Here is a 26,358-nt window from a genome sequence, read left to right as displayed (position 1 = left end):
AGTTTTGTTCATAATACCTTTAACCTCCCCTGGCCCCCATCGTGAAATGTGTAAAAAATCTCATTATTGGCAAACTCCATATCGGGTGCAGAATTTAAAAGCATTGACTGTTTCACATGTTTGTGTGTGGGTGTGCGTGCTTTTAATCTTGAGATAATTGGAGGTCAGCTCATACTCTTTTCTTTCTGTAGGTCTCACTGGGATGCTGGGTTTGGGCATTGTGGCGCCCAATTTAGCCTTTTCCCAGATGGTGACCACTTTTGGCTTGGCTGGCATCGTGGGCTACCACACCGTCTGGGGAGTGACCCCTGCTCTCCACTCACCACTGATGTCTGTGACTAATGCAATCTCAGGTTTGGTCCTCTCTTGTTTCCCCTCATTTTAGGTTTTCATGGGCTTATTCAACTCTGCAACTGCTTTCAATGACGTTTCCAAAGTCTTTGTTTACAAATTGTATGGCTTGGCCTCTTGAGGTGGTGGTTGTGGTGGCTTGGGCTCCCCGAGGGGGTGAGGGTGGGTCTAGAAGTGAGGGGCCCAGCAAGCTTGTTAGGCCTTGGGGCTGCTCCCATTTCAAGCAGGGCAGGGCCATTCTTCTTCCTTTCGATGGTAATTTCCTTTAAAGAAAGGATTCCTCTGATATCACAGAATTGTAATTGTAGCATCCTTTAGGGGCTCTTAGATTCATCTAAACATCTAGCCTAGCAAGTATGTAGTAAGTAGGCCATACCTGTCATCAGATTCACTCCGAAGCCTTTGGAACAGGAAACAGCTGCCCAGGCAGGGTAGCCGAGCATCAGCCGAGCATCAGGCTGGTGGTGCGAGTCTTCACAGTGGTCCACGTGGCGTCCACACAGCTGCCCAGGAGCTCTTCTCTTTGGCCCCCAGTGATGCTCAGATCTGAGGAGTGAGACCCAGCTGGGACAGGTGTGGGACCGGCCCTGGCTTGGAAGCCTCATGCTGCCAGGGCTCTGGGCACAGCTGCTGGGGGCTCTGCCGGGAGCGTGGCTAATTCCAAGGGGCACCATACTCTGGAAAGCTCATCGTCATGGCTTTGCCATCATATTTTTCTAGTTCATGCGTAGATCCTTCCAGTTCAGAAGCAGTTTATCCACCCGCGGTCCCTTGTTACCTCTTGTCCAATAACATTATCGATTTAGATCTTTATCAGGGGAACAGAGCTAGAAAGTTAAAGGGAGGTCAAATTTTTATGCAGAAGGAGAAAAAGTTTTGTTAACTCTTTGCCCACAAGAGTACTTCAGTTACAATGGTGTGTGAGGACTTTCTCCGTTGTGTCTGTCCATGTGAGATCCTACAGCTGTGACACTTCATTTGGCCTTGTCTCTGTAACCATTCACCATCTTGCTTCTTTCTTCCTAGGGTTGACTGCAGTTGGTGGGTTGGCACTGATGGGAGGACATTTGTATCCTTCCACAATTTCTCAGGGCCTTGCCGCTCTTGCTACATTTATTTCCTCAGTCAACATTGCAGGTATGATGGCAGTGGTGGTGAGAGAGCCCAGAGTGCTATTTAAAAAAAAATTATTTCAGCAAGCTCTACACCCAGCATGGGGCTTGAACTCACGACCCCAAGATCAAGAGTCGCATACTCTTCTGACTGAGCCAGCCAGGCACCCCCTAGAGTGCTATTTTTTTTTAAAAGATGTTATTTTTTATTTATTTGACAGAGACACAGTGAGAGAGGGAACACAAGCAGGGGGAGTGGGAGAGGGAGAAGCAGGCTTCCCGCGGAGCAGGGAGCCCGATGTGGGGCTCGATCCCAGAACCCTGGGATCATGACCTGAGCCGAAGGCAGATGCTTAACAACTGAGCCACCCAGGCGCCCCTAGAGTGCTATTTTTAATGGAGAAGTGAGAAGCAAATATAAATCCATATAGAATAGACATTTGGACTTTTTTAGACATTTGGATTTTAAGAATTTAACTGTGCCTTTAAAAATTGTTTCACTCAGACCATAAATGCTCTCTGTGAAGAAAAATTATTTTGCCCATTTGTAATTTTTAGAAACTATTTGATAGAAGAACACCCCCTTCCTCAGTGCCCCAAAATAAACAAGCAAATGATTGTCTTGCTGCAAGGTAACTGGAAAGTTATTGAATGCATAGTTTTGAATTAAGTTGACTTATAGCTATCACCATAACATCTGTAAATGAGTATACTTTTAGATAAAATTTTAGCCTTTGCCTTATCCTAGCCTGTGTTTCTGAAAACTGAAAGCCTAGCATATCACTTGTGTAAGCTCATTTGATGCTATTTTGTAGCTAAAAATTAGTTAATGTGTCCAAGAAATCCGGTGCCTGTTGATGTGGCATTTTTTTCTTTTATCACTTATTATAGGTTTAACAGAGTAACCTATTTGAAAAAAATACTAGCCTTTGACCTTTGCATTCCCAAGCTGTTTGAATGCCTATTTACTTGTAGTCAGGCAGAAATAGTTAGTTCTGTACTCTGATTGCAAGTTTTCTTCCTGAATATAGGGTTCCCCACCTTCAATGAAACTGGCTTGAGTGATAGAATAAGTTTTAATTTTGAGGTTCTAAAATGTTACTTAATATATTTATCCCTAGGTGATAAAGATGTGCTTAAAATAGAAAAATTGTACCAGTTTAAAGATCATGTTTCTCAAAATACCTCTTTCTGTTTCATATTTACTTTGATAAGGCGGCTTTCTGGTGACCCAGAGAATGCTGGACATGTTCAAGCGTCCCACGGATCCCCCAGAATACAATTACCTGTATCTGCTCCCTGCTGGAACCTTCGTTGGAGGATATTTAGCTGCCCTCTACAGTGGTTATAACATTGAACAAGTAAGAGGCTGTTTTGAGAATTTTTATTTTTGCCACCGTGTTTTCTTTCCAACTAGATTTAATATTATTATTACCAAAATTCAGGCTCTACCAAGCAAATACAATAATAACTCTAGAAACATCTTGGTCAAATAGAGCATTCCTATCCCCTAAGGTTCACGACCCTGGATTCTAGAAACAGATTTGCCTGCTACCTGAATGTGCTAACATGGGTTTACCTGTTTGTCCCTCAGGTTTTCTACTTGTAAAAAGTGTCAAAAGGTTGTTATGTACTCGGATGGATTGTTGTAGGGATACAGTGAAATAATCAGTAACAGAATCTGAAATTTTTCTGTTAAATACTATTAGTTCTTTTCCTACTTACTTTCTTCTACAAATTCAGTGCATCATCTCTTGTAACCAGGAGATGTCATCTCAATTCATCTAAAAAAGACAGTGTAAAAATGAATGTTTACTAAAAAACAGAAGTAAGTTGAACTTCGAAAGTTTCATCTTTCAATATGATTATAATAGAGACTTAAGTTTGTTCTGAACTCAGTATTTTTTATCACTTTTCAATGCCTACCACGAGATTGCAACTGACAGCAGAAAAATCATGTGTTCCTTAGTTTCTGCAGTTTACAACATTTCTTACTTGTTGAGTGAACAAAATCTTTTTTGAGAGGAGTTGGAGTGGTATGTCAGAGAAACCCGTGTCTGAATTCCAGATTTGCTATTTTCTGATCATGTGACCTTGGAAGAATTATGTAACCTTTTCAAGCTTTGGTTTTCTCTTTTTGTAAAATGAGGATTATGATTCCTTCAACTTCTGTGAATCTCATGGGGCTGACTTGAGTAAAATGTGTGTTATGGTCCCTGGCATTTACAGCATCAGGGGTTGGCTCCTTTATAGTGTTTGGTCAGGTCTAGATCCCATCATAACTCTGTTTAAATTTAGGTACTTTTATATGCATTTGTGCATGCTATCAAATCCAAAAAGAAACCAATTTACATAAATGGTATAATTGCAAGTACAATTTAAGGTATTTAATTTATTAATATGCCTAATGGATAGGAAAATATATTGAAATATTCAAAGAAGAAGTCCGACTGGTCCTTCTATTGTCTGAATTTAAAATTGTTCTTAGGAAATCATGTTTCCTCAAGAGAAGTCCTCCCTATGCTAATAGACTGGAAGTTTTGATAGTCTCTCTCTCTCTTCTCTTCCCTTTCATTTAAAAAGATCATGTATCTGGGCTCAGGTCTGTGCTGTGTTGGTGCCCTGGCCGGCCTTTCCACCCAGGGAACAGCTCGTCTTGGCAATGCATTGGGCATGATTGGGGTGGCTGGAGGCCTGGCAGCCACCCTCGGAGGCCTAAAACCATCCCCAGAATTGTTAGCTCAGATGTCTGGAGCAATGGCTTTGGGCGGTACCATTGGTAAGCACTTGGTGGAGATCTGCCTTTATGGGAACACATAGCCATTTTTTTAGCGTACTCTTTGGACATAGTTGATCCACTTACTTAATGTTAAATGTTTTAAAATGTTTGTATTTTAATGAGAATTATACCAACTATGATTCTTCACCAAAATAAATATATTAGACACAAAGTTGATTATATTATTCATAACTTTCTAATTAATTTGTTGGATTTTATTTTCTATGCTCTTGAGATTACCCATATTAAATCTGTTTTTAGAGATACTGTGTAAAGGTGGGCTTTTGTCCATCTCTTCCCAACTCCATCTTTAATGACATACACTGGTAGCTTGAAATTGACCATGGTGGTTGCATTTACACGATGGAAATCAACAAATACTACAAATCTGGATTTCATTTATTGTTTTGTTGATTGTCCAGACCTAAGAAAGTGATGGAGAAAATATTAATAATGCAGTTTAAACTTAAAAGTGTGCTGTTTCTATAGCCATTACATTGTGAATATCACAAAAATTGAGCAAATATTCTTCCAGTATTTGAAAACTATTATCAGAGTCAAGCTGTTGCTCACATTGTTGACAATGAGTGAGGTTCTCACATATATCTCGTTTCACTTTTGTCTTACTTGTTAATGCAAACAAAATGTCAGCCAACATTCCCGTGGGGACTACACTCATTTCATCAGCTGCAAACACTAGGTTGGTGACAGATACAAGAGTCTGGCAAAAGTCAACAATTATATTCTGTGAAAGTCAATTGGCAATATGGGGTTTACAATAAAGAGTACCATATATTTTATTATTTGAAAATTATGTGCAACTTTATATCATCAAAAAATCTTGTACAGGGCGCCTGGGTGGCTCAGTCGTTAAGCATCTGCCTTCGGCTCAGGTCATGATCCCAGAGTCCTGGGATCAAGTCCCACATCGGGCTCCCTGCTCGGCAGGAAGCCTGCTTCTCCCTCTCCCACTCCCCCGCTTGTGTTCCTGCTCTCGCTGTCTCTCTCTCTGTCAAATAAATAAATAAAATTTAAAAAAAAAAAAATCTTGTACATATTTATATATGCACATGTTTTTATCCTGAGACGCTGGTGGTTGTATATTTACCGGTATAACAGTAGCTTTAGGACTCCTTTTATACTTCCCCAGGAAAGCTTTGTGTCCTTTCTTGATAGTCCCTGGAAAGGAACGAAGGAAAATGTGCTGTAGGTTCATGGCAGGAAAACCTCTAGACAAGATCTTAGCAAATGTTCTGAGGCACACCCCTTCTCTATCACCTACCTAGAGCCATACAGCTCTTTCAGAGTCTCCTCATTTGGACATTGACTACCCAGGTATTTGCATTTCTTTACCTTTGGACACGGCTCCCACTCACCCACCTGAAAACCCAGGCCTTCATATTCCAGCTGTTTTCTCCTGTGCTCAGGAGCAAGTTTTGGCTTGTGGAGAAGAGAGCTTGGGTTATTCATGCAGTGGGGAGAAGGTAAGGGTTTGGTTGGAGCCTCAAGTAATCTGAAGAAGTGTTAGGGGAGTGTTTGCAGGTTGTGATGGAAGAGGCATGTGTTAGTGTTGTGTGTTTGGTTTTTGGAGCTGGATCTTGGTTAGGTGTGTTGAGAAAACCTGCTATTTTGAAAGGGTATACATAGCCAGTGTCCTTACCTTCTGTATAGTCCTTTTAAGAGAATATTTAGCCCATACGAGGAAACAGATAAATACTTATTAGGGATAAGGATGGAAACCCTTAGATGTGGTCTTTTTTAAAAAAATTGAAGTATAATTGGGGTGCCTGGGTGGCTCAGTCAGTTAAGCGTCTGACTCTTGATTTCAGTTTAGGTCATGATCTCAGGGTGGTGAGATCGAGTCCTGTGTCAGGCTCCACACTCAGCACGGAGCCTGCTTGGGATTCTCTCTCTCCCTCTGCCCCTTCCTGTATGCATGTGTTCTCTCTAAAAATAAAATAAAATAAATAAAATTGAGGTATAATTGACATAATATATTAGTTTCAGATGTACAAAATAATGATTCTGTATTTGTATATATAGCAAAATAATCACAATAAGTCTAGTAAACATCTGTCACCATACGTAGTTACAGAATTTTCTTTCTTGTGATGAGAACTTTTAAGATCTACTCTCTTAGCAGCTTTCAAATATGATACAATACTATTAATTATAGTCAATGTGCTGTACATGATATCCCTATGACTTGTTTTATAACTGGAAGCTTCACCTATTTTGCCCACCTCCCATCCCCTTTCTCTAACAACCACCAGTCTGTTTACAGTATCTATGAGCTTGGTTTTTTTTTTTTTTTTTTTTTAAGATATCATTTATTTATCTGAGAGAAAGTGAGAGCAAATGAGCAGAGGGAGAGGGTCAAGCAGACCCCCCACTGAGTGCAGAGCCTGATGCAGGGCTCGATCCCATGACCCTGAGATCATGACCCGAGCTCAAACCAAGAGTTGGATGCCTAACTGACTGAGCCACCCAGGTGCCCAGGTTTTTTTTTTGTTTTGTTTTTTGTTTTTTTTTTTTAGATTTCATATATAAGTGAGATCATATGGTATTTGTCTTTCTCTGACTTATTTCCCCTAGCATAATACCCTCAAGGTTCATCAATATTTTCACAAATGGCAAGATTTCTGTCTTTTTTATGGCTGAATAATAATCAGGTGTTGGCTTTATTGTAGTTGCCTCTCAGAGGTCTGTTGAGTTTTAATTTCTCTTTGACTTTCATTTCCCAACAGGATTGACAATTGCCAAACGCATCCAGATTTCTGATTTACCTCAATTAGTTGCTGCATTCCACAGCTTAGTGGGCTTGGCAGCTGTACTTACTTGCGTAGCTGAGTACATCATAGAATATCCACATTTTGCCATGGACGCAGCTGCAAATCTCACCAAGATCGTGGCCTACCTCGGTACTTACATCGGTGGTGTCACGTTTAGCGGCTCTCTCGTTGCCTACGGAAAGCTGCAGGGTAAGTGATGCCACATCACAGAGGGGTCAGTCGCTACTGTTTACGGGGCTTGAGGGTCCGTGTCAGTTTCAGAAAATGGCTTCACGGTAGAACCTGTTAGGTGAAGAATGTATATAGCACGGAGAGATATATAAAAGACCCTTCCTCCACCTCGAGATTGCTTCCCTTCCTTGATCCTTGCAGAGCTCACAAAGCTTTGAAGCAGTTCCTTCTGCAGACGGCTAGTGCACAGAAATTGGGGTAGCGGGACGAGCTGACAATCGATAATACATGTGAACAAAACTACATCTTCCTAATCCTTAGTTAGGGATGCCTGTTCACAGAAATGAATTTTATACATTTTCCAGAGTAGAGAGAAGCTTGTTGAATAAGAAGCTTGTGTGATCACCATACATACTTATTTTGAACACATACACATTTTTCGGCTCTGGCTTACCATCTTTTGCTACTTCTCGTGGCTGAGACTAGAAGTGGGGGAAGGAACCCCCAAACCTCACAGAGGCTATTTTCAGTGTTTTCATGAATAAGTGCGTCTATAGAGAAACTAACTTGTGATGTAAAAATCTGGTCTTTTCCTCTGAGTAATCAAGCCGTTAAAATTAAATAGAGTGTTTCCATGAAACTTAAAAATCACAAAAGAACTTCAAGCCTCCAATGCTCTTGTCTCATGCTTTGTTTCAAAAACATCTAGCAAACCAGGGCTCTGCTCCCTTGGGTTCAGTTGATAGAATCAGAAATGCTAATGTGCTAGGACTCTGTTTTGAAGTTTTAAATAAATGAAACCACACTTAACTTCTGTGTTGGTCATACGGGAAAAATGTAACTTTTTAAGATGCTAGGACAAAGAGTAAAGAAATTGTTGTGTGATCAAAGTAAAGAACAGTTAAGTTGAGCCATACTTTTCCTACTTCTGTTAACATTTGTTACATGTAAGAGCCCTAATTCGCTTTTATGTTTCAGGACCATTTTTTTAAATTCTGATATTTAATTTTGGTAGTTTAGGATTAAATGACATGCACTTAAGTGTGTGTGTGTGTGTGTGTGTGTGTGTGTGTGTGTGTGAGGGGGTTTTTCATGACATGTGCTAGCTTCTGACTGACTTGCGCTTGGTCCTAGGTATCCTGAAATCTGCCCCTCTCCTGCTTCCTGGGAGGCACTTACTTAATGCAGGCTTGCTGGCTGCTAGTGTGGGTGGAATAATCCCATTCATGATGGACCCTAGCTTTACCACAGGCATTACCTGTCTGGGCTCTGTGTCGGCTCTCTCTGCTGTCATGGTAAGAAGTTAGGGGTGGAAAGCACATCCTCAGTGAGAAACTGGCATATTTTGTTAGATTGCAGTCTAACCTATTTCTAGCTCTTCAAGACCCTTGATGGAATAAACATGTTTTAGAATGATGTTACATGTTCTTCTTTTTAGAATCTGGAAAATACAGCAAAGTGTAAGAAGAAAACCGCTCTTGCTCTCCACTGAATGGTTCCTTTCAAAGTTGTTGGGTGCCATCTTTATTGCTCTGGGGTCTTTTCCCTGGATCAATGTGCTGGTGAATGGGAATTTTAAAAAGCCAAGTGTTTCAATTCTATTCACTAGGTGCCTACTTACTGTGACAAGGCCCACAAAATGGTGCTTTGGGTTTTATGCAATAAGGGTCAGATACTCCCTGCCCGTTAGTTGCGCTCTCATTTAATGGAAGTCATGATACCAAGTTAAAGAATTATGTAAAATGAGATGTAGTTAATAAACCCTGTGTGTTCAGTGGGGGAGTTCAGGGAAGCCTTTCATGATAGGTATGGTCCTCTTCTCCCTCTCTGATTTTTGCATTTAGTATATTGATACATACAGTATTATCTGGGTGTCTATATGCTACAATATAGCATTTTATTATATCAGTGTAGGATGCTTTTGCAAAACAGTTGTTATTCACCGATTCCTTCATGTTTGTCTAGTCTGGAGTCTATATTGTAGACACTGGTTTATGTTTTAGGTTTTTAAAATAATTTGTAGTGCTTAGTACAAAATTAGACATACAGTAATTGCTTATCAAATACATACTGGCTGCTTGATTCAAGATTTACAGTGTTAAAAATGATACTTATTTTTTTTAAATTTTATTTATTTGACAGAGAGAGACAGCGGGAGAGGGAACACAAGCAGGGGGAGGGGGAGAGGGAGAAGCAGGCTTCCCGCCGAGCAGGGAGCCCGACGCGGGGCTCAATCCCAGGACCCTGGGACCATGACCTGAGCCGAAGGCAGACGCTTAACGACTGAGCCATCCAGGGGCCCTAAAATGATACTTATTTTTATGTAATCTTAAGAGGCCTGATTTTGCCAGAGAAACTTTAGAAGTCTGAAAAGTAGGGGCTCCTGGGTGGCTCAGTCAGTTAAGTGTCTGACTCTTGATCTCAGCTCAGGTCTTGATCTCAGGGCTGTGAGTTCAAGCCCAGTGTTGGGCTCCACACTGGGCATGGAGCCTACTTAAAAAAAAAGTCTGAAAATTAACTTAAAATTCTTTTTTATAACTACTGACAATCCATTTTTTTTCTGGCTTATATAGCACTGGCTTTTGTTTTACTTTAAAGAAAAGAAAAATGGTTTTGATATTTTTTTTATCCAATAAAGCAGAATGTCTCAAAACCAACAGCACAGAAATGCAAAACTTTAAGAATTACTATTTTTGAGAAGAGGTGAATTTGATATTAAAGAGGTACTTTATGCTTATATGAGAATGAGTAAGATAAAATATTTTGTGGACTGTTTTAATTGCTTTTGACTTCATTAAGTAGTACATGAATACATTCACATCTTAAACTCAAAATACATAGGTGTTTGTGGAATAAAAAGCAAAAATCTTTCTCCCCATCGTTCTTTTCCCTTTCCTGTGTTTAGTGATTTGGGGTTGCACTAGAGAGACTTTGGATTCTATTGTATTCCTCCAAGGAGTATTGATCATTATTTTTTATTTATTTGTTTTTGTAGGCAGCTAATTTGAAATCAGATTTCAAATCTGGCTCCCTTATGGTGGGAGCAGCTGAAATCTGTTATTATTTTATCCTTAACAGGTTTGCTTGGAGTCTGCCCACATATGCATAGTTAAAGAACCAGAGTTTTGGGCAGAGTTCATACATAGAATTTGGGGCTCCCTCTCTTTAGCCTGCTCCTCTGTAGTTTCCCTTCTCACTTTGCAGCTGCTGTAGTCACCCTAAATCCTCTCCTAGGGCCTTCAAACTAGCAAGACTATGGGCTTATATTTCGGATTTAGCTGTTTCTCCTGGCACCACCAGGGGCCTGCCCTTACATTAACGCCATAAAAACTGGGAAATTCACTCAGTGCTATTACTTTTTTTCAAGTGCAGACCCCTCTCTAGTTTCTGCTTGCTTTTCATCACTGCCTGTTAGGGATTTAGGGATATTTCGGGGGTGGTGGTGGTGGTTCAGTGTTTATACGTGTTATATCTGTGGGAGAATTGATCAGTATGGGAGGCACTTGGTACCCCAGTGGAACTTCAAGATAAATATATTAATTGAAAACCAGAATGATTAAGAATCAAGATGTCCAGTGTCAGAGGTTTTATTTTTATTTTATTAATTTTGATTTCTGCTTTGGGTTTCATCCTAGGGTGTGACTTTGACAGCTGCTATCGGGGGTGCGGACATGCCCGTCGTCATCACTGTGCTGAACAGCTACTCAGGCTGGGCCCTGTGTGCGGAGGGCTTCCTGCTGAACAACAACCTGCTGACCATCGTGGGGGCGCTCATAGGCTCCTCTGGTGCTATCCTGTCCTACATCATGTGTGTGGTAAGAAATAGGTGTTTCAACAAAAAGGAAATGGTGTTCTGAAAATAAGGATCTGTTTGTTACTTTATTTGCAGTAAAAAACGACTATGTCAGTTCTTACTTTTCTTCGGTAGAAATATCAGAGTGTTTCATTCTAATAAATTTCCAAGACTGCTTTTAAAGTCCCCAAGTGTAGATAATTAGGAAAATTAAATATCAAGATAAAAAATCTGACTCCATCTGGAGATAAGCACTTAAGATTTTGGTTTATTTCTTTCTATTCTGTTTCTTTCTTTACTGCATATCTGTGTATCTACTTATCTGATCATACTGTATATTATTTTACATTTTATTCTTTTTTCTTTCTTTTTTTATTATGTTCAATTAGCCAGCATATTGAACGTCATTAGTTTTTGATGTAGTGTTCAACAATTCGTTAGTTGCATATAACACCCAGTGCTCATCACAACACCTGCCCTCCTTAATGCCCATCACCTGGTTACCCCATCCCCCCACCCACCGCCCTTCCATTTTATTCTTTTCTTCTTACTGTATTCTTACTATATTCTAAGTAATTTTCTTGTTTAAGCTGCTTTTTAGGGGCGCCTGGGTGGCTCAGTCGTTAAGCGTCTGCCTTCGGCTCAGGGTTCTGGGATCGAGCCCCGCATCGGGCTCCCTGCTCCACTGGGAGCCTGCTTCTCCCTCTCCCACTCCCCCTGCTTGTGTTCCCTCTCTCGATGTGTCTCCCTCTGTCAAATAAATAAATAAAATCTTAAAAAAAAATAAAGAAAGAAAGAAAAAAATCAAGAAAACAAATACTTCCTAGCTTCCTTTTTGTTTCTACAAGAAGGCAAGAAGATATACTGCAAATAATTAAAGGTTTGACTAGGAAAGTTTTTCAAATGATAGATACTGTTTTCTCGGTGGTAGTTCTGAATGACTGTGGAAGGGCGAGTGTGCAATGGAGTGACCTCAGAACATGACTCTACGGTGATTAATCCTTCAGGCAGAGAAAGGGTACTTTTGCCACCTCCCTTCTTTTATTACAATATTTAAAAAGCCCGTTATTTATAACTCAGAATTCCTCGTATGTTTTAATTGAAAATCTCTTTGTAAATTGAGTGCTGAAGTTATCTTTTTATAATAAGAAATCAGTTTTCTTTGGCCATTTTGTAGAACAAAGGATTTGATAGCCCTGAGGAAGAGGTTTTAAAATTAAATCTCCCCAGTCGTTCAGGGAATTTGGAAAGGAGGTGGTTTGGGTCTCCTGTTTGAAAAGTTTCAGGCTTTGGGGTTCTAAAAAACAAATGTTTATAAAGAAGGAAAAATTTATTCGGTTGTATTAGAAATAGTTTTCTCTAAAAATGAACTTTGTAAAAAAGTTTTTTGTTTTAATTCCAGTGTAGTTAACATACAGTGTTATATTAGTTTGGGTGTATAATATAGCGATTCAACGATTCTATACATTACTCAGTGCTCATCATGGTAAGTCATGATAAGTGTATTCTTAATCCCCATCACCTATTTCACCCATCCCCCCACCCACCTCCCCTCTGGTAACCGTCAGTTTGTTCTCTATAGCCTGTTTCTTGGTTTGTGTCTCTTTTTTCCTTCGTTTGTTTTGTTACTTAAATTCCACATATGAATGGAATTGTATGGTATTTGTCTTTTTTCTGACTGACTTATTTCACTTAGCTTCTAAAAATGAACTTTTAACTCTTAGTTTGACTTTGCTTCATTTGGTGAATTTAAATGATCAGCAGGGGGCAGCAGATTTTCATTATTACTTAAACTTGTGGTTGGTCAAAATTCTGATTTTAAAATTAAATGGGAGGATTTGAATTTTAACAAAGCCAGTGGCCTGTTGATAGGGGGAGAGGTGAGGACCTGTGTCTAGTTCTTGGAGTATCATTACAGGTGCCTTCTTGCCTTTACTGTTTTTTTCTTAAATGGTTTTACTTAGGTTTTTAAATGTATCAATAGTATATCCCAAATTTGCCTGTGTCTTTTTTATTTCCTCCCCCCTTCCTCTTCATCTAGTTTCTTTTATTATTATTGGTTCTAGTAACTACAGACACTTACAGTAGCAGTTCTATGACAGTAACTAGAATAAGGTAGTAAGAGGCACTTGTTGAAAATACTTTTTTCTGTGTGTACTTCTGTACCTATATCATCTTTCTCTTATTCTTTCCTTTCATATTTCTTGATCTGCTTTCTATATTTTTGTTTTTTTTCCTTCTATTTTCACTGCCTCAGGCATGTCATTTATTGGCAACATAGCATAGCTATTTTTTATTCCTGTGCTCTATAATAAAGTGTTCTTATAGCTGTCCCTGACACGTGTCACACTAGATCAGATGGATGCTCTGTTTAAAATAGCAACTTGTATTAATTTGGATTCAAAGACAGTTGAAGCTTTAATTTTTTAAAAAATACTATGCAATTACAAAAATAAAAGATGTTTAATGTGGGAAATTTGGAAGAAAGTAGAAGATAAATCATTTGTAATGCCATTACCACTTAACTCTTAAGATTTAGTATTCTAATTCCAGTCTTTTTTCATAAGCATATGTTCGAATATATTCTGAATTGTTTATCTCACTAATAATTAGTGTTTTTTTTTCCTTCAGTGTACCTCCTTGCGCATTTTGATTATTTCCTTGGGAATGGAGTAAGGGCTTTGTGTTGGCTGTCGATATCGATGAATTGATTTCCACAAAGGACTCTCCAGGCTGAGCTCTCACCAGTGATGTGTGGGGCACTTGTTTTCCTGCACGCTCTCCCTCCCTTCGTCTTATTACAAAACAAACAAGGCAACCGCAAAAACCAGCCTGCTGTATTTTTTAATTTTGAAGATAGAAATTTTCTTTCCTTCTAAATTGCCCTGATTTTGACTTTTCCCAGTAATCTTCACTGATTCTTGGCTTGTGCTTCTTTATTACAAGAAATTGTTTCTTCATGGCTGGTGTTTTAGCAGCTCAGAGTGGTTCATATTAATAATAAAAATGAAATAGACACGTGTAATTGGGCATAGTAGTAGGCATTAACATACTGTAGGCATTAACACTGGGTGCTTTACAAATATTAGCTTATTTAATCTCCAGGCTAATTCTGGAGGTAGAAAATACTCTCATTTTACAAGGAAGGTATTTGAAGACGCCATTGATTATTGGCCTTTGTGTTTAGGGAGGCTAACCGAGCCCCCGGCACACTCATACGAGTATAATAATTATTAAATGAACATTAGATGAATATTTGCTTGCTCATTTCATATTTTGGAATCTTCTCTGGATAGGTCATGGTAACAGATGTCCTGCCATATATCAGTAGCTGTTAATAATACTAGTATGTTTAGCTTCAATATTTTATTATTTATTGAGGAAACATGCAAGTCCAAACCGGAACAGAGTGGTTTTATTATGTGAGAGGGAATGGAATGCTCCCCGAGTGGCTAATCAGTAATCCCTAAAATTGCACTTTTGTTCTGACAAAGAATTCTTTTGGGTGTCTTCTGAGCCGCATGCTTGTGGTTATATAATATCCAAGATTAAACTGAAAAATGTCGGTAGTGTCCAGATAGCCCCCTCAAATGAATAATTTGCTTTATGTCAGGTGTCATATAGACATTAACCTCTTCATGATTTTACAGTCCATTTACTTGAGATAGTGTCCAAATTGCCTGGGAAATAGAGGGCTTGCAAAAATGGGACAGCATTTTCAAACCGAATTTTCTGATTTTTGCACTTTGTTACTTGTTTCCAAATGAAAATAGAACAGAATGAAGTGAATCAAAGCCAAACCAATAATAATTTTTTTTTTTTTTGCTTTGCAGTCAATTACTCAGCACCCACAAAGCATTGAAATGAGAGATGATAGTAAATAGAGTATATGTTATTATTGCTTTGGTTTTGTCTATTTTATGGCCTTTCCTTTGTTTTCAGATTTTTTTCTTAGAGTTTGCTTGGAATTATGTGAATTAAGTGTCTCTTTAATGTAGCATGCAATTTTCATTATAGGCCTTAATAATTTAAAAGGAACAGTCTTGGACAGTGTTGTGAATACTTTGTCTTGGAAGCTGGGAACTCCTCAATCTGTGGATCAGTGGTCACAGGATAGTCTCATTAATCACTTAAACAAGCAAAAAAAAAAAAAAAAAAAAGAACAGAATGAGTCCTAAACCCTAAACATTTGTTGAAAATACGATGTTGCAATGGTAAATTCAGAGATGAAAAATAATTTAGTTTTTAAGAGACCACATGGAATCGACTTAATGGTGATATAATTGTGGCTATGTGTTCAACAAGTTGACTTTGATTGTTAAACTACCGTATGGTTCCCTTTTTTTCTCCTGAAGATGCCATTAGAATAGTGGGTAAATATTAATTAAATGTCCTCAGAAATTCTTTTCTTCTCCTCCATTCAGTTTTCTAGGGAGAGAAGAATGGTTCCTTATTTATTTATTTAAAAGCTTTTACTTAAATCCTAGTTAACATACAGTGCAATATTGGTTTCAGGAGTAGAATTCAGTGAGTCATCACTTATTTACAACACCCAGTGTTCATCACAAGTGCCCTCTTTAATACCCATCACCCACCTAGCCCATCCCCTGCCCACCTCCCTCCATCAACCCTCAATTTGTTCTCTCTTTTTAAGAGTCTTTTATGGCTTGTTTCCCTCTCTCCTTTTTTTCTTTTCCTCCTCCTTCTATGTTCATCTGTTTGTTTCTTAAATTCCACATATGAGTGAAATCATATGGTATTTGTCTTTCTCTGACTTATTTTACTTAGCATTATGCCCTCTAGATCCATCCATGTTGTTGCAAACAGCAAGATTTCTTTCTTTTTGATGGCTGAGTAATATTCCATTGTATACACATACCACATCTTCTTTATCCATTCATCAGTCGATGGACATTTGGGCTCTCTCCATAGTTTGGCTATTGTAGATGTTGCTGCCATAAACACCGGAGGTGGTATGTGTCCCTTCGAATCTGTATTTTTTGTATAGAATGGTTCCTTTTAAGCCAAGTTAGAATAAAGTGGTCATATTCTTGTATATCTGTCCCTCTATATCATGTCCCTCTGACATCTGTCCCTCTGCAGGACTATGTGATGCAGGTGATGGAGCTGCTTTGTGGGTTTGACTTTTTTAAAAGAAGTTATCTATGACAGAAATACATCAATGTCTGAAATAGTCCTTTGAACCAGTTTTTAAGGCAAACATTTGGTAGAACATATTTCTGGTAATTTAATTTCAGAATCTTCTAATTCAAAACTAGAAAGAATTTGTCAAAATCCACAAATTGAATGTTTGGAAGTCTCAGGTATGGCTATTTGGATTTTCAGTAGAACTTGGATTTAAGTATAGGAGGTTGGGTTAAGAATTTACATCTTCATGTCAGGTTGGGATTATATACCTAATTAAAAGCATTATTGATTTTTCTGACCCTCTTATCTCTTCATAAATATGTAAAGGTATTCTGAGGGTATTTATTTTGTATGTAATAATCTTAGACCAGTTTACTGGGGTTTGGGCTCTCTAAAGTGTGAATGCTATGTCTGAGAGATGAGCTTCAGTCAAAAGGACAACTTAAAAAATTCTGACAACATTTTGATTCATGTTTATGTTATTGATATGCTGCCTTTAATGGCTCTTTGTTTATCTTCTCTGCTGCTTTTTCCTCCCTGCCTCTACCTCTGTCCCACTTGAGCAGTGTATGTACCTGTCTCCACTAAGATGGTAGCAGGCTGGGCTGTCTTTGGATGGATGGTCATGATTTTTTTTTCTCCCAGTGTGTTAGTTGTCACTGAAAATCTTCAGGTGCTTTTTGTTCTTTAATAATAAAGTATTGTCTTTTTTTAAAAAAGTGATAGATTAACACTTATATAGCTTTTACATGGAATAAACAATGGATCAATGATATGTTTATTATAGCCCTTAAAATAGGGTTTAATAATTTTTTGGATTTTTTTCTGAAGTGAGAAATCCAGTTTATGATCATGTAAAATGACTGCTTTCTTCATTTACAGTGATTTGAATTCTTAAAAGGCATTTGGTTACCCAAGCCATCTAGCTTCTTGTCTTGTCTTTTACCACCCCAGTTCCCGAGGTCTACAGATGAACTGTTTTAGAAACACACATGCCATTGTCATGTTTCAGTTGTCGCATTTGTGTGGCACGTTGTTGGATGATTGTAAATGAACATGCCTTCCTCTGATTTCTTTTCCGAGATTATTTTTCCAGTTAAAAGGGCAGGTGTAAGTTTTAATGAAACAGTGTATGAACTTACTCATCTGCCTTTTTGGAAGTAAATATTTTAGGAGCCTAATGATGAATCTAGTCACTTCTGTTACAGCTTCCTGGAGCTGTATGTAGTTGATTTGGAAAATAAGACCTTATCAACTCCCACATTTCTTTTTTTCTTGACGACAGAGGGCAGCAGACTTCTAAATGCCGTGGATAGCTTTCCTTTCCTTCTTTTAGTCTCTTTTTTTTTTTTTTTTTAAAGATTTTATTTATTTATTTGACAGAGAGAGAGATAGTGAGAGCAGGAGCACAAGCAGGGGGAGTGGGAGAGGGAGAAGCAGGCTCCTCGCCGAGCAGGGAGCCCGATGTGGGGCTCGATCCCAGGATCCTGGGATTATGACCTGAGCCGAAGGCAGACGCCTAACCATCTGAGCCACCCAGGTGCCCCCTTCTTTTAGTCTCTTGACAGCTTACAGCTGGTAGCAGGATTCACCTGAGACATCTGTAGTCACCTTGGAAAATTTCTCATAGATACCATTCTCTTTTACTCTGGTGAAATACATGTGAATATGGAGGTAGAAGTTGCTTAATCAGTACATGGACAGTAATAACTGGATCTGAATTTTTCATTAATTTCTTAATATTATTGGTAATTTTCCATTAAATTCTTTTTTAAAATTAACTTTTACTGAAAATATATCTGTGTACAGTTGACTTTATAGATGTGATCTATGTGATTTTTTTAGATGATCAAATAAACCTCTTAAAATGATTATGAATATCATATACACAGGGTTCATACCACTTTCAAAAAGTTATGTGGATTAAACTCTCGCAGCTAATAATTTTGCTCTCCAGGCAATGAATCGCTCCCTGGCTAATGTGATTCTCGGAGGCTATGGTACTACTTCAACAGCTGGTGGAAAACCCATGGAAATTTCTGGCACACATACAGAAATCAACCTTGACAATGCAATTGACATGATTCGAGAAGCTAATAGCATTATTATTACTCCAGGTAAAAAAAAAAGCAAACAACCTGTAATCGCTATTGGAATTGATTATGTTAATACAGTTTCTTATAATAGGAAAAAAATTGAATTGGAACTTATCCATATTTGAAAATGCAATGGAAACAGAAGCAACCCTATGATTACCAACTAAAAAATGTTGAGAATCCTCAGCTTAGGGTTAATATTTTGGGGATCACATAGAGATTTTATAAATCGATGTGTGGTAGGTTCTAGCCATGTCTTTCTGTGATTCTGTACATAATGTTTTAGTCATCTTTGAGTTTTGGTTATTTGTTCCTCATTGATAGTTTTTGGAATTATTGTCAATATTAAATTAGATATAGTATATGAAAGTATCTAGACTCAGTGAATGCTAGTAAATGTTAATCTCTTTTTTTTCAAAAGTAAATATTTAAAAAATCATTGATAATCATGTGGTTTCCAATAAGATGAGGTAACGTGGCCTAATAGAAAGAACTTGGTCTGGGAATGATAACACTTCACTTTTGTTCTTAATTTTGCCTCTAACAATTGACCTGACATTGACCAAGTCATTTAATCTCCCAGCCTCAATTCCCTAATTTTTTGAGGGTTAGCTCCATTTTTCTTTAATCGTACCACAGAATGCTGTGGTATTACAGGTAACACTTTGGGTTCAGATTAAGATTTTAACTCTATTACGCTATTGTAAGAGTTTTCTATAAAGGAAATCTGTTGATTTGACATGGGGGTGGTTTGCTGGTTGGTTATATGCTAAGATGTAAATACCAAACACTAGCAGAATTGAATGTTCAGGTGCAAGCCTTCTCAATTGGGGCAGTATCATTTTCTAGAGGCATTTGAAACTTGTGGATTTGGGTTTTCGTCTCAACATATGGGGCTGCTATTTTCCACTAGCGTGTGAGAGCAGACACACTAAATATGTTGTATTACCTGGGACATTCCTGCATCATGAATGGTCCCAGCCAAGGTGGCGTTAGTGTTACCTGGTGAGAAACACAACTGGAGTGTAGAGGTGGAAAGATGTAAAGGGCACACTCTTTTTTTTTTTAGACATTTTCCATCCAGGGAAGAAGTCAGATCAATAAATAGTGCACGGTGGGTTATGATAAGGGCTAGATTAGACCGTGTAGACACACTTTCTTTTTAATCATGAGGAACCTAAGAAGCATTATTAGGATGTGAGGGTTTGTTTTGGGCCTTGAGGATAGATGGTGTTGGGCGTGGGGAAGGCAGAGGGAACAGCCTGAGCAGACACTTGGTATTTGGAAAACTGGGGGTAGATGAGCGGGGACAGGTGAGACTGATTGTACAGGGGGAGTGGACAGAATGTAGGGGTTAAAGAAGAAGGAAGAGGACTGCAGTTTGTGGTCACACCTGTAATAACATCAGAAATAGGGAGCACTCTTGGGTTTTTTTGGCAGAGGGGGAAATTTTTAAGTTCTTTTTAGGAGACATTAAGTTTGAGGTGGAGCTAGGACAATGGACATGCCATCCTGGAGCTAAAGGACAGGCTGAGGCTGGACACAGATTGGGAGTCATCAGATGGCTCTTGAGCCCATGGGACAGGCCGAGACTTTCCAAGGAGAGTGTGACGGGCAAAGCCAAGGCCCTGGGGAGTTTCATTGTTTAAGGGAAACAGAAGGAGATCTATTCAAGGATGTCAAGGAAGAATAGTAACAAAGTGAGGAGGGGAGCCAGGCAACTGCAGTCTTCTCAAAACCAAGTATGAAGACGGTCTGAAGCCATTTACGTGAGCCGCAGGTGTGTGGGAGGTGCACCCACACAAAGTGTGTGCATACACAAGTGTGTGGAAGGTGTGGTGTGTGGGGAGGGAGTGCCCAGCAGTATCAGACAAGGCAGAAGATTGAGGAGGGACCATTAGATTTTGAATCTGAGATTTAGGCTAATACTTTAAAAAGGCCAGAAGTTTGCTTTCATGTCTCATCCTGTTAGCGGATTGCCTTCCTTGGCATAAAAATATGTCTTGATCAAGGGAGAAATTATTTTTATTTTTTATTTTTTTTTAAAGATTTATTTATTTGAGACAGAGAGAATGAGAGAGAGAGCACATGAGAGGGGGGAGGGTCAGAGGGAGAAACGATGCGGGACTCGATCCAGGGACTCCAGGATCATGACCTGAGCCGAAAGCAGTCGCTTAACCAACTGAGCCACCCAGGCGCCCCCAAGGGGGAAATTATTATTCATAAGATTTCCAAATAAAAATCACCCTCTTCTGTATGTTTCATGTTCTTTGCAGGCTATGGCCTCTGTGCAGCCAAAGCGCAGTACCCCATCGCCGACTTGGTGAAGATGCTCTCGGAACAGGGCAAGAAAGTCAGGTCAGTGCGTGTAGCACGAATCTTGTGAGGTGTGTGTGTGTGTGTGTGTGTGTGTGTGTGAGAGAGAGAGAGAGAGAGAGAGAGAGAGAGAAGGAGAAGCGATGACTTGCATCTGGATGATTTTCTTACTTACAGTGGAGTTGTACATATGTAATCACAGGTAAAGAAACTGAGTTGTAAAAACCCTATTCTGGCCTTAGTCTGGCTACCTCGTTTTGCTATCTCTAATACCACAGAACCTAAATACAGGCTCATTTTAGAAAGGGAAACTATTATACTGAATTCCAGGATTTTTACTAATGGGGAAAAACAGAAGTTCTGTTTCTGGTTGGATTTGGGGAAGGAGGTCAAATAAATCATTAGAACCACATTGAGTTGTCCCTTTTTGGTTTTTGGTGTTCACACTGACTGAAGAAAAGTATCTCAAATGAGAGGTCTTTGAAGACTGAGTGAGACCCGGTGGTGATCCTGTGGGCTGGTTAATGTCCGACTGGGTTCGCTCTCATATTCTCTCATATTCACCAAGACTGGTGCAAATATTCTTTTCCTAACACCATACACTTTCTGGAATAAGAATCAGAGTAGTAGCTGTACCTGCCACTTGGCATTTGGGCACTAGACTCTGCTCTTGGAGGATCTTGAGCAAATGGAGAATTTGAGAACTCTGCATTTCCAGATTATTCCCCATGACCTTGGATAAAGGGTTTGAGGGAATGTAAAGATGGGGTCAGTGGGTGACAGACCCTTGCAGTACTTTGCATCAGTCCTGTGCACCTTTGGATCCCTGTCCTGGAGTCCGTGAAGGGACTGTCTGGAGTTGACCCTGGGAGTAGATACCTGCTGCCTCTTTGCTAGAGAAGCTGGTTCTCTCGCAGCTTCTTTGACATGGTACCATAAGTCAGAGAGACAAGCTAACTCTATTTAGTAAATATAATTCGTTTGTTCACCAGAATGTTAATGTGTTAACATTAACTGTTAATGTCTATTAATGAAAATTCCTTTTAGATGTCTATCTTACACTTTTTCTGGGACAAATGGTAAGATAATAAGCTCAACCATTTGCCCAGAACTAGTCATAGTGTCCATGCAAGATGGAGTGCAAAATCCTGAATGTCCCAGCTATTAATAGTGGTGAAGAGACTTACATGATGAAATAAGTGGATCTGACATTTTATTTTTTTATTTTAAAGATTTACTTATTTGAGCGAGAGAGAGAGAGAGAGAGCACGAGTGGGAGGGGCAGAGGGAGAGGGAGAGAGAATCTCAAGCAGACTCCCGCTGAGTGCAGAGCCTGATGTGGGACTCAATCTCACGACCCTGAGATCAGGGCCCTGAGATCACAACCTGAGCCAAAACCAAGAGTCTGGCGCTTAACTGACTGCACCACCCAGGTGCCCCAAGTGGATCTAACATTTTAGTATCAGCTGCATTTTCTCTCTTCCTTCCTTCCCTCTCTCACTCCTTCCCCACTCTGCCTTCTTGTGATCCATAGTTAGTGTTTTTCATATATAGAGTCAAAATACTATTTTGTGGTAGGACCAGCTTTTCTGTGATGTAGATGTTTCCATGTTTAGTATAGTCTTAGAAAATTGAAGATAGAAGATGAGAAAAATCACTGACTTTTTAAAAAAGATTTTATTTACTTATTTAAGAGAGAGCAAGCGCATGAGAAAGAGAGAGCGCACAAGCGGGGGCGGGGGAGAGGGAGAAGCAGGCTCCCCACTGAGCAGGGAGCTGGATATGGGGCTCAATCCCAGGACCCTGAGATCATGACCGGAGCTGAAGGCAGATGCTTAACCAACAGCCACCCAGGTGCCGCCCTGACTTTGTTTTTTGATTTTCACATATGAAGTCTCATTTTTGGTCACCATTGCCCGTTTTCTTATCCGGTATTGTACAGGGCTGCCCTTTTAACCAGACGCTTGCCACTTAAAGCATTTGCAGACCTACATAAGGAAAGGATGTGTCAAAGAATCTTTTATGATTTTCCTAAAAAGAAGTTGTTTTCTTTATTCAGTCCACATGTAAGAAGTCAATGTATTAGTAATGCCTTCTATCACCACAAATGTTTAGGATATGAGTGGCAATCTTAATGAAGTAGAGAAAGATGGCTTTCCTGTCTTAGTTATCTTTTGGGAAGGGAGTGATTAATCTGACGTCCCTCTCTAATACCCATTGACCAGCCTGTGTTAACCAGACATCTTGGAAAATCGGTCCAGAGTGAGGTGGATGCAAAGTTGGGGAGCATCATGACTGTAGGGTAGCTTGATGGAAGCAGGATGTGAGGGGAAAAGAATAAGAGGGATGGAAAAAATGATCTGGAAAGAAAAGGGATGAAACAAATTAAATCTCAGTTTCTGACCTGATTAAAATTTGATTTTGATCCGTGAGGACATAAGATAAATTGCTGTTTTAGGATGATTTCTGTCACCCTGCGGGGGAAAAATAATTACTTAAGATTTATGGGAGATATTTAATTAAACATATATAAATAGTATCTCAGTTATAATTTGTGCTTTATTGAAGTAATTTTATGAACAGGATGTCAGACTTGATGTGAGAGAGCATTCTGTCATTTCCAATAATTGTCATAGTTTGTTCAAATAGTTCTTTAATGATAAACTTATTAGTAATTTATTATGTAGGATCAGAGTAAAATTGTTCAGTTTAATTTCTCTATTTGTGAGTTAGGAAACGTTAACCACTTATATTGATCAGTTTCATATTAAGATGAAATTATATATTAATAGTTTTTTTTTTTACTGTGATCTGTTGAATTTTCAACATGGCTATGTAACAAGTTATGCAGATTTCATGTTTGAATTAAATGGAGGATTCTAGAACTATTGCTAACACAGTGACAGTAGATTATCCTATTTGTCCTTGCGAGTTATTGAATAGGGATTTTTTTATTTAAAGGGAGTCATAGAAACTGTTGATTTTGTCTCATGTGCATCGTCATCTTTTCCTCAGAGAAATGCATATTTTCTTGACGGAGTTAGGAATATGTGTATCCATAGATGCTACCTTTTTTTTTTTAGGAGACAAATGTCTGTTTGCACAAGAGATGGCTGCAGCGTTACCTCCTATTTTAATGAAATAAATCTGTATTTACAGTTTGCAGTAATTTAGTCCTTTCATCACCCTGTGGAGCTCCCACGGTGTTCATTGAGCACAGCTGCTGGGCCTCTCGTTTTAGTAGATCTTTGTGCCTTAGGACCCAGCATGCCTAGCATCCAGATGTGGTGACATATTCACACACATCCCCCGTGGAAATGTGCCAGTGTGGACATACGATTGTCATCAATTAGTTATGCCCAAGTGGTGCCAAGAAAAATTGCATCTGTCATACAGTCTGGCTTCATGGCCCATGATTGATTTAGAGACACTCCTGTTTTCCTTTACTTTGGCTATAGTCATAACATGCTCACCGGGAGCTGAGATTACATAATGAAGCACATGACATTTCATGACAAGAGCTCATGAGTGTTCATTGACCTAGACTTTCTTTAGTGGCCAGTATATTGTTGCTTTCCAGTTGTCCAGAACACCTCTGTAACTTACCTAACTTATGGCTGATCTCTAAAAGCATTTTATTATAAAAATCTTACACTACGAGAGTGTAGACATTTTTTCTCTTTATTTCCCAATCTTTGGATCCATACAGTGGGATTTTCATTATAAAGCAGAAATAATGTTCCCACTGAGTAATTCTGAGAAAGAGGTGTAGTTTTTTTCTTTTTGCAATTAATCACAGTTCGATTTTCTTTTCAGAAAGCATTATTGCTTGGATTATCACAGAAGTCTTTTGAATTTATGAAACCACATTTCAATTTCTTTGATTGGTTAACTGATGTTATACATTGTTTTCTTGTTAATGTTCAACTATATCTTTCTATTAATAATTTGTTGATAGAAATTTATTTTTATCAGGTATTGAGATAAAAGTATGGAGATAAAAGGATGCATAAGTCCAGTTGCCTCTCTCAAAAGTGTATAGTTATGAAGAAAACAAACCTATAAACAAATGAATCAGTGAATGAATTCCATTTAATGTGATAGTGTGCTAGGAGAAATAGAGTAGAAGGAGGGTCGGAATGCAAACGAGAGTAGTTATTTGTCCAGCGGATATTTTAAACCTTTTATGCTACTTGTAACATGAGTTTCTTTGCAGGTTTTTAAAAACATTTAATCTTTTTTTCATTTTCTGTCTAAATACATCTAGCCACTAGTGGTATTTATGGTTTAATAGTGTTTTACAGTCTCGTGTGGCATGGCTATAGGTTTAAATATGTTAGTTTTGCTTAGGAATCCACTCTTCGAAGATATTTCAGGATGAGATATTTTGTCAATCTAACTGGATTTTCTTTTTTTTGTGGGTTACATGTAATTAAAGTAAATAGAGCTCAGCCTTCTCAGATTTGTGTTTTTTTTTTTTAAGATTTTATTTATTTATTTGACAGAGACACAGTGAGAGGGAACACAAGCAGGGGGAGTGGGAGAGGGAGAAGCAGGCTTCCCGCCGAGCAGGGAGCCCAGTGCGGGACTCGATCCCAGGACCCTGGGATCATGACCCGAGCTGAAGGCAGACACCCAACCGACAGCCACCCAGGCGCCCTTAGCATTTTTATGACAGCTTTGCAATACGTTCTTTTTAGATGTGACTATTCATGGTAATGACCATTCACTGAACAACTGATTACATAGTGTTTTGTGCCAGGCACTTCTAGGTCCTAAGAATACATCCGTGAATACACAGATGAAAATTCCTGAGCCTGTGAAGTGTACGTTGACTGGGAGGTGATTTAATAGGCTTGAAAATATTCCGGCTTGGAGATACTTACACCCCATTGTGTCTTCAGCTCAGATGCTGGTGCAAAGGATGACACATAGCTGTAGCACAGACCATTGCATCAGAGTTTCAGAGCTGTGACTGGTACTGTTAGGTAATGAGTTAGCCAGTGCTTCAGGTTGTCTGAAAGAATATGGTGTGTTTCTTTGCATTTTGCTCTGAGCCTGCCTTTTTGAACAACATAGTGGTAGGAAGATGGGTGTGGTGGGAGTTATTTGTGTCATTAGTCATATGGGTGAAACTTTCGGTGGAAGAGAGGAAAACCAAAGAAAGTATGTGCATTCACTCACGTACGTCTGTGTTCGGCCTATTGTATAGAATTGCCAGTAATTTCTCAGCTCAGAGGTGTCTCTTGTGCTCTTAGAAGGCAACCCTGTTCCTCCCAGATCCGGACTGTTGGCCAGAATTTGGCTTTGGCTTTCTGTTTATGCTGTTCACAGCATATTGGTGTGGCGGAAAGAAAGCCTGTGATTTAGATGCTTTGTACAGCCTCTGCCTTACCATTCATTCTAGGACTCATTGCTCGGTGTGTCTTGTCACGGGAGTTCTGGTGGTCTGAGGGAGAAGCTCTCACTACTGATCATGGCCTCTGACCATCAGGGTGTTTTTCGGCTTCTTGCTCTAGTATTAGTCATAATAAACTCTGAGCTGAGGTTCTTCAGTGAGGGTCACATAAACATGGTGGAGTATAAATAAATAAAAGCCCATTTCTCATTTCATGTTCCAATTCTTCCATATTTTGCTTACAGTTTCCATCTTACGGTCTTCACTGGCCATTACTTTCCAACAGCATCATGAAAGTTATTCAGACAGGAAGAAGAAATTATGCGTATTTTTTTACCAAGTCTCTGCAATATGCCAGAATATAATATTTTAGAACATGAATGGCCAATACAATTTCAGTTT

The 26,358-nt window shown here is 39.1% G+C and overlaps 1 protein-coding gene across 4 annotated transcripts in view; it reads left to right on the top strand.

Annotated features, from left to right (window-relative positions):
* The window catches only part of NNT (nicotinamide nucleotide transhydrogenase), a 92,336-nt gene that overhangs the window by 51,025 nt on the left and 14,953 nt on the right, over positions 1 to 26,358 (top strand). For all 4 annotated transcript variants that reach the window (XM_045903693.3, XM_045903675.3, XM_045903665.3 and 1 more), the window contains exons 11-19: positions 192 to 353; positions 1,378 to 1,488; positions 2,679 to 2,824; positions 4,047 to 4,242; positions 6,990 to 7,223; positions 8,340 to 8,500; positions 10,841 to 11,020; positions 18,104 to 18,263; positions 20,519 to 20,600. In XM_045903693.3, the coding sequence (XP_045759649.1) occupies positions 192 to 353; positions 1,378 to 1,488; positions 2,679 to 2,824; positions 4,047 to 4,242; positions 6,990 to 7,223; positions 8,340 to 8,500; positions 10,841 to 11,020; positions 18,104 to 18,263; positions 20,519 to 20,600 (1,432 nt within the window). The remainder of the gene's footprint in view (positions 1 to 191; positions 354 to 1,377; positions 1,489 to 2,678; positions 2,825 to 4,046; positions 4,243 to 6,989; positions 7,224 to 8,339; positions 8,501 to 10,840; positions 11,021 to 18,103; positions 18,264 to 20,518; positions 20,601 to 26,358) is intronic.

This window comes from Mirounga angustirostris, unplaced genomic scaffold, assembly GCF_029215605.1.
Source record: "Mirounga angustirostris isolate CCGP_5_RB_7025 unplaced genomic scaffold, mMirAng1.0.hap1 SCAF_7, whole genome shotgun sequence".
Taxonomy (NCBI): Eukaryota; Metazoa; Chordata; class Mammalia; order Carnivora; family Phocidae; genus Mirounga; species Mirounga angustirostris.
The sequence above is the reverse complement of the archived record's forward strand: the minus strand, read 5'-3'. Positions and strand labels throughout refer to the sequence as shown.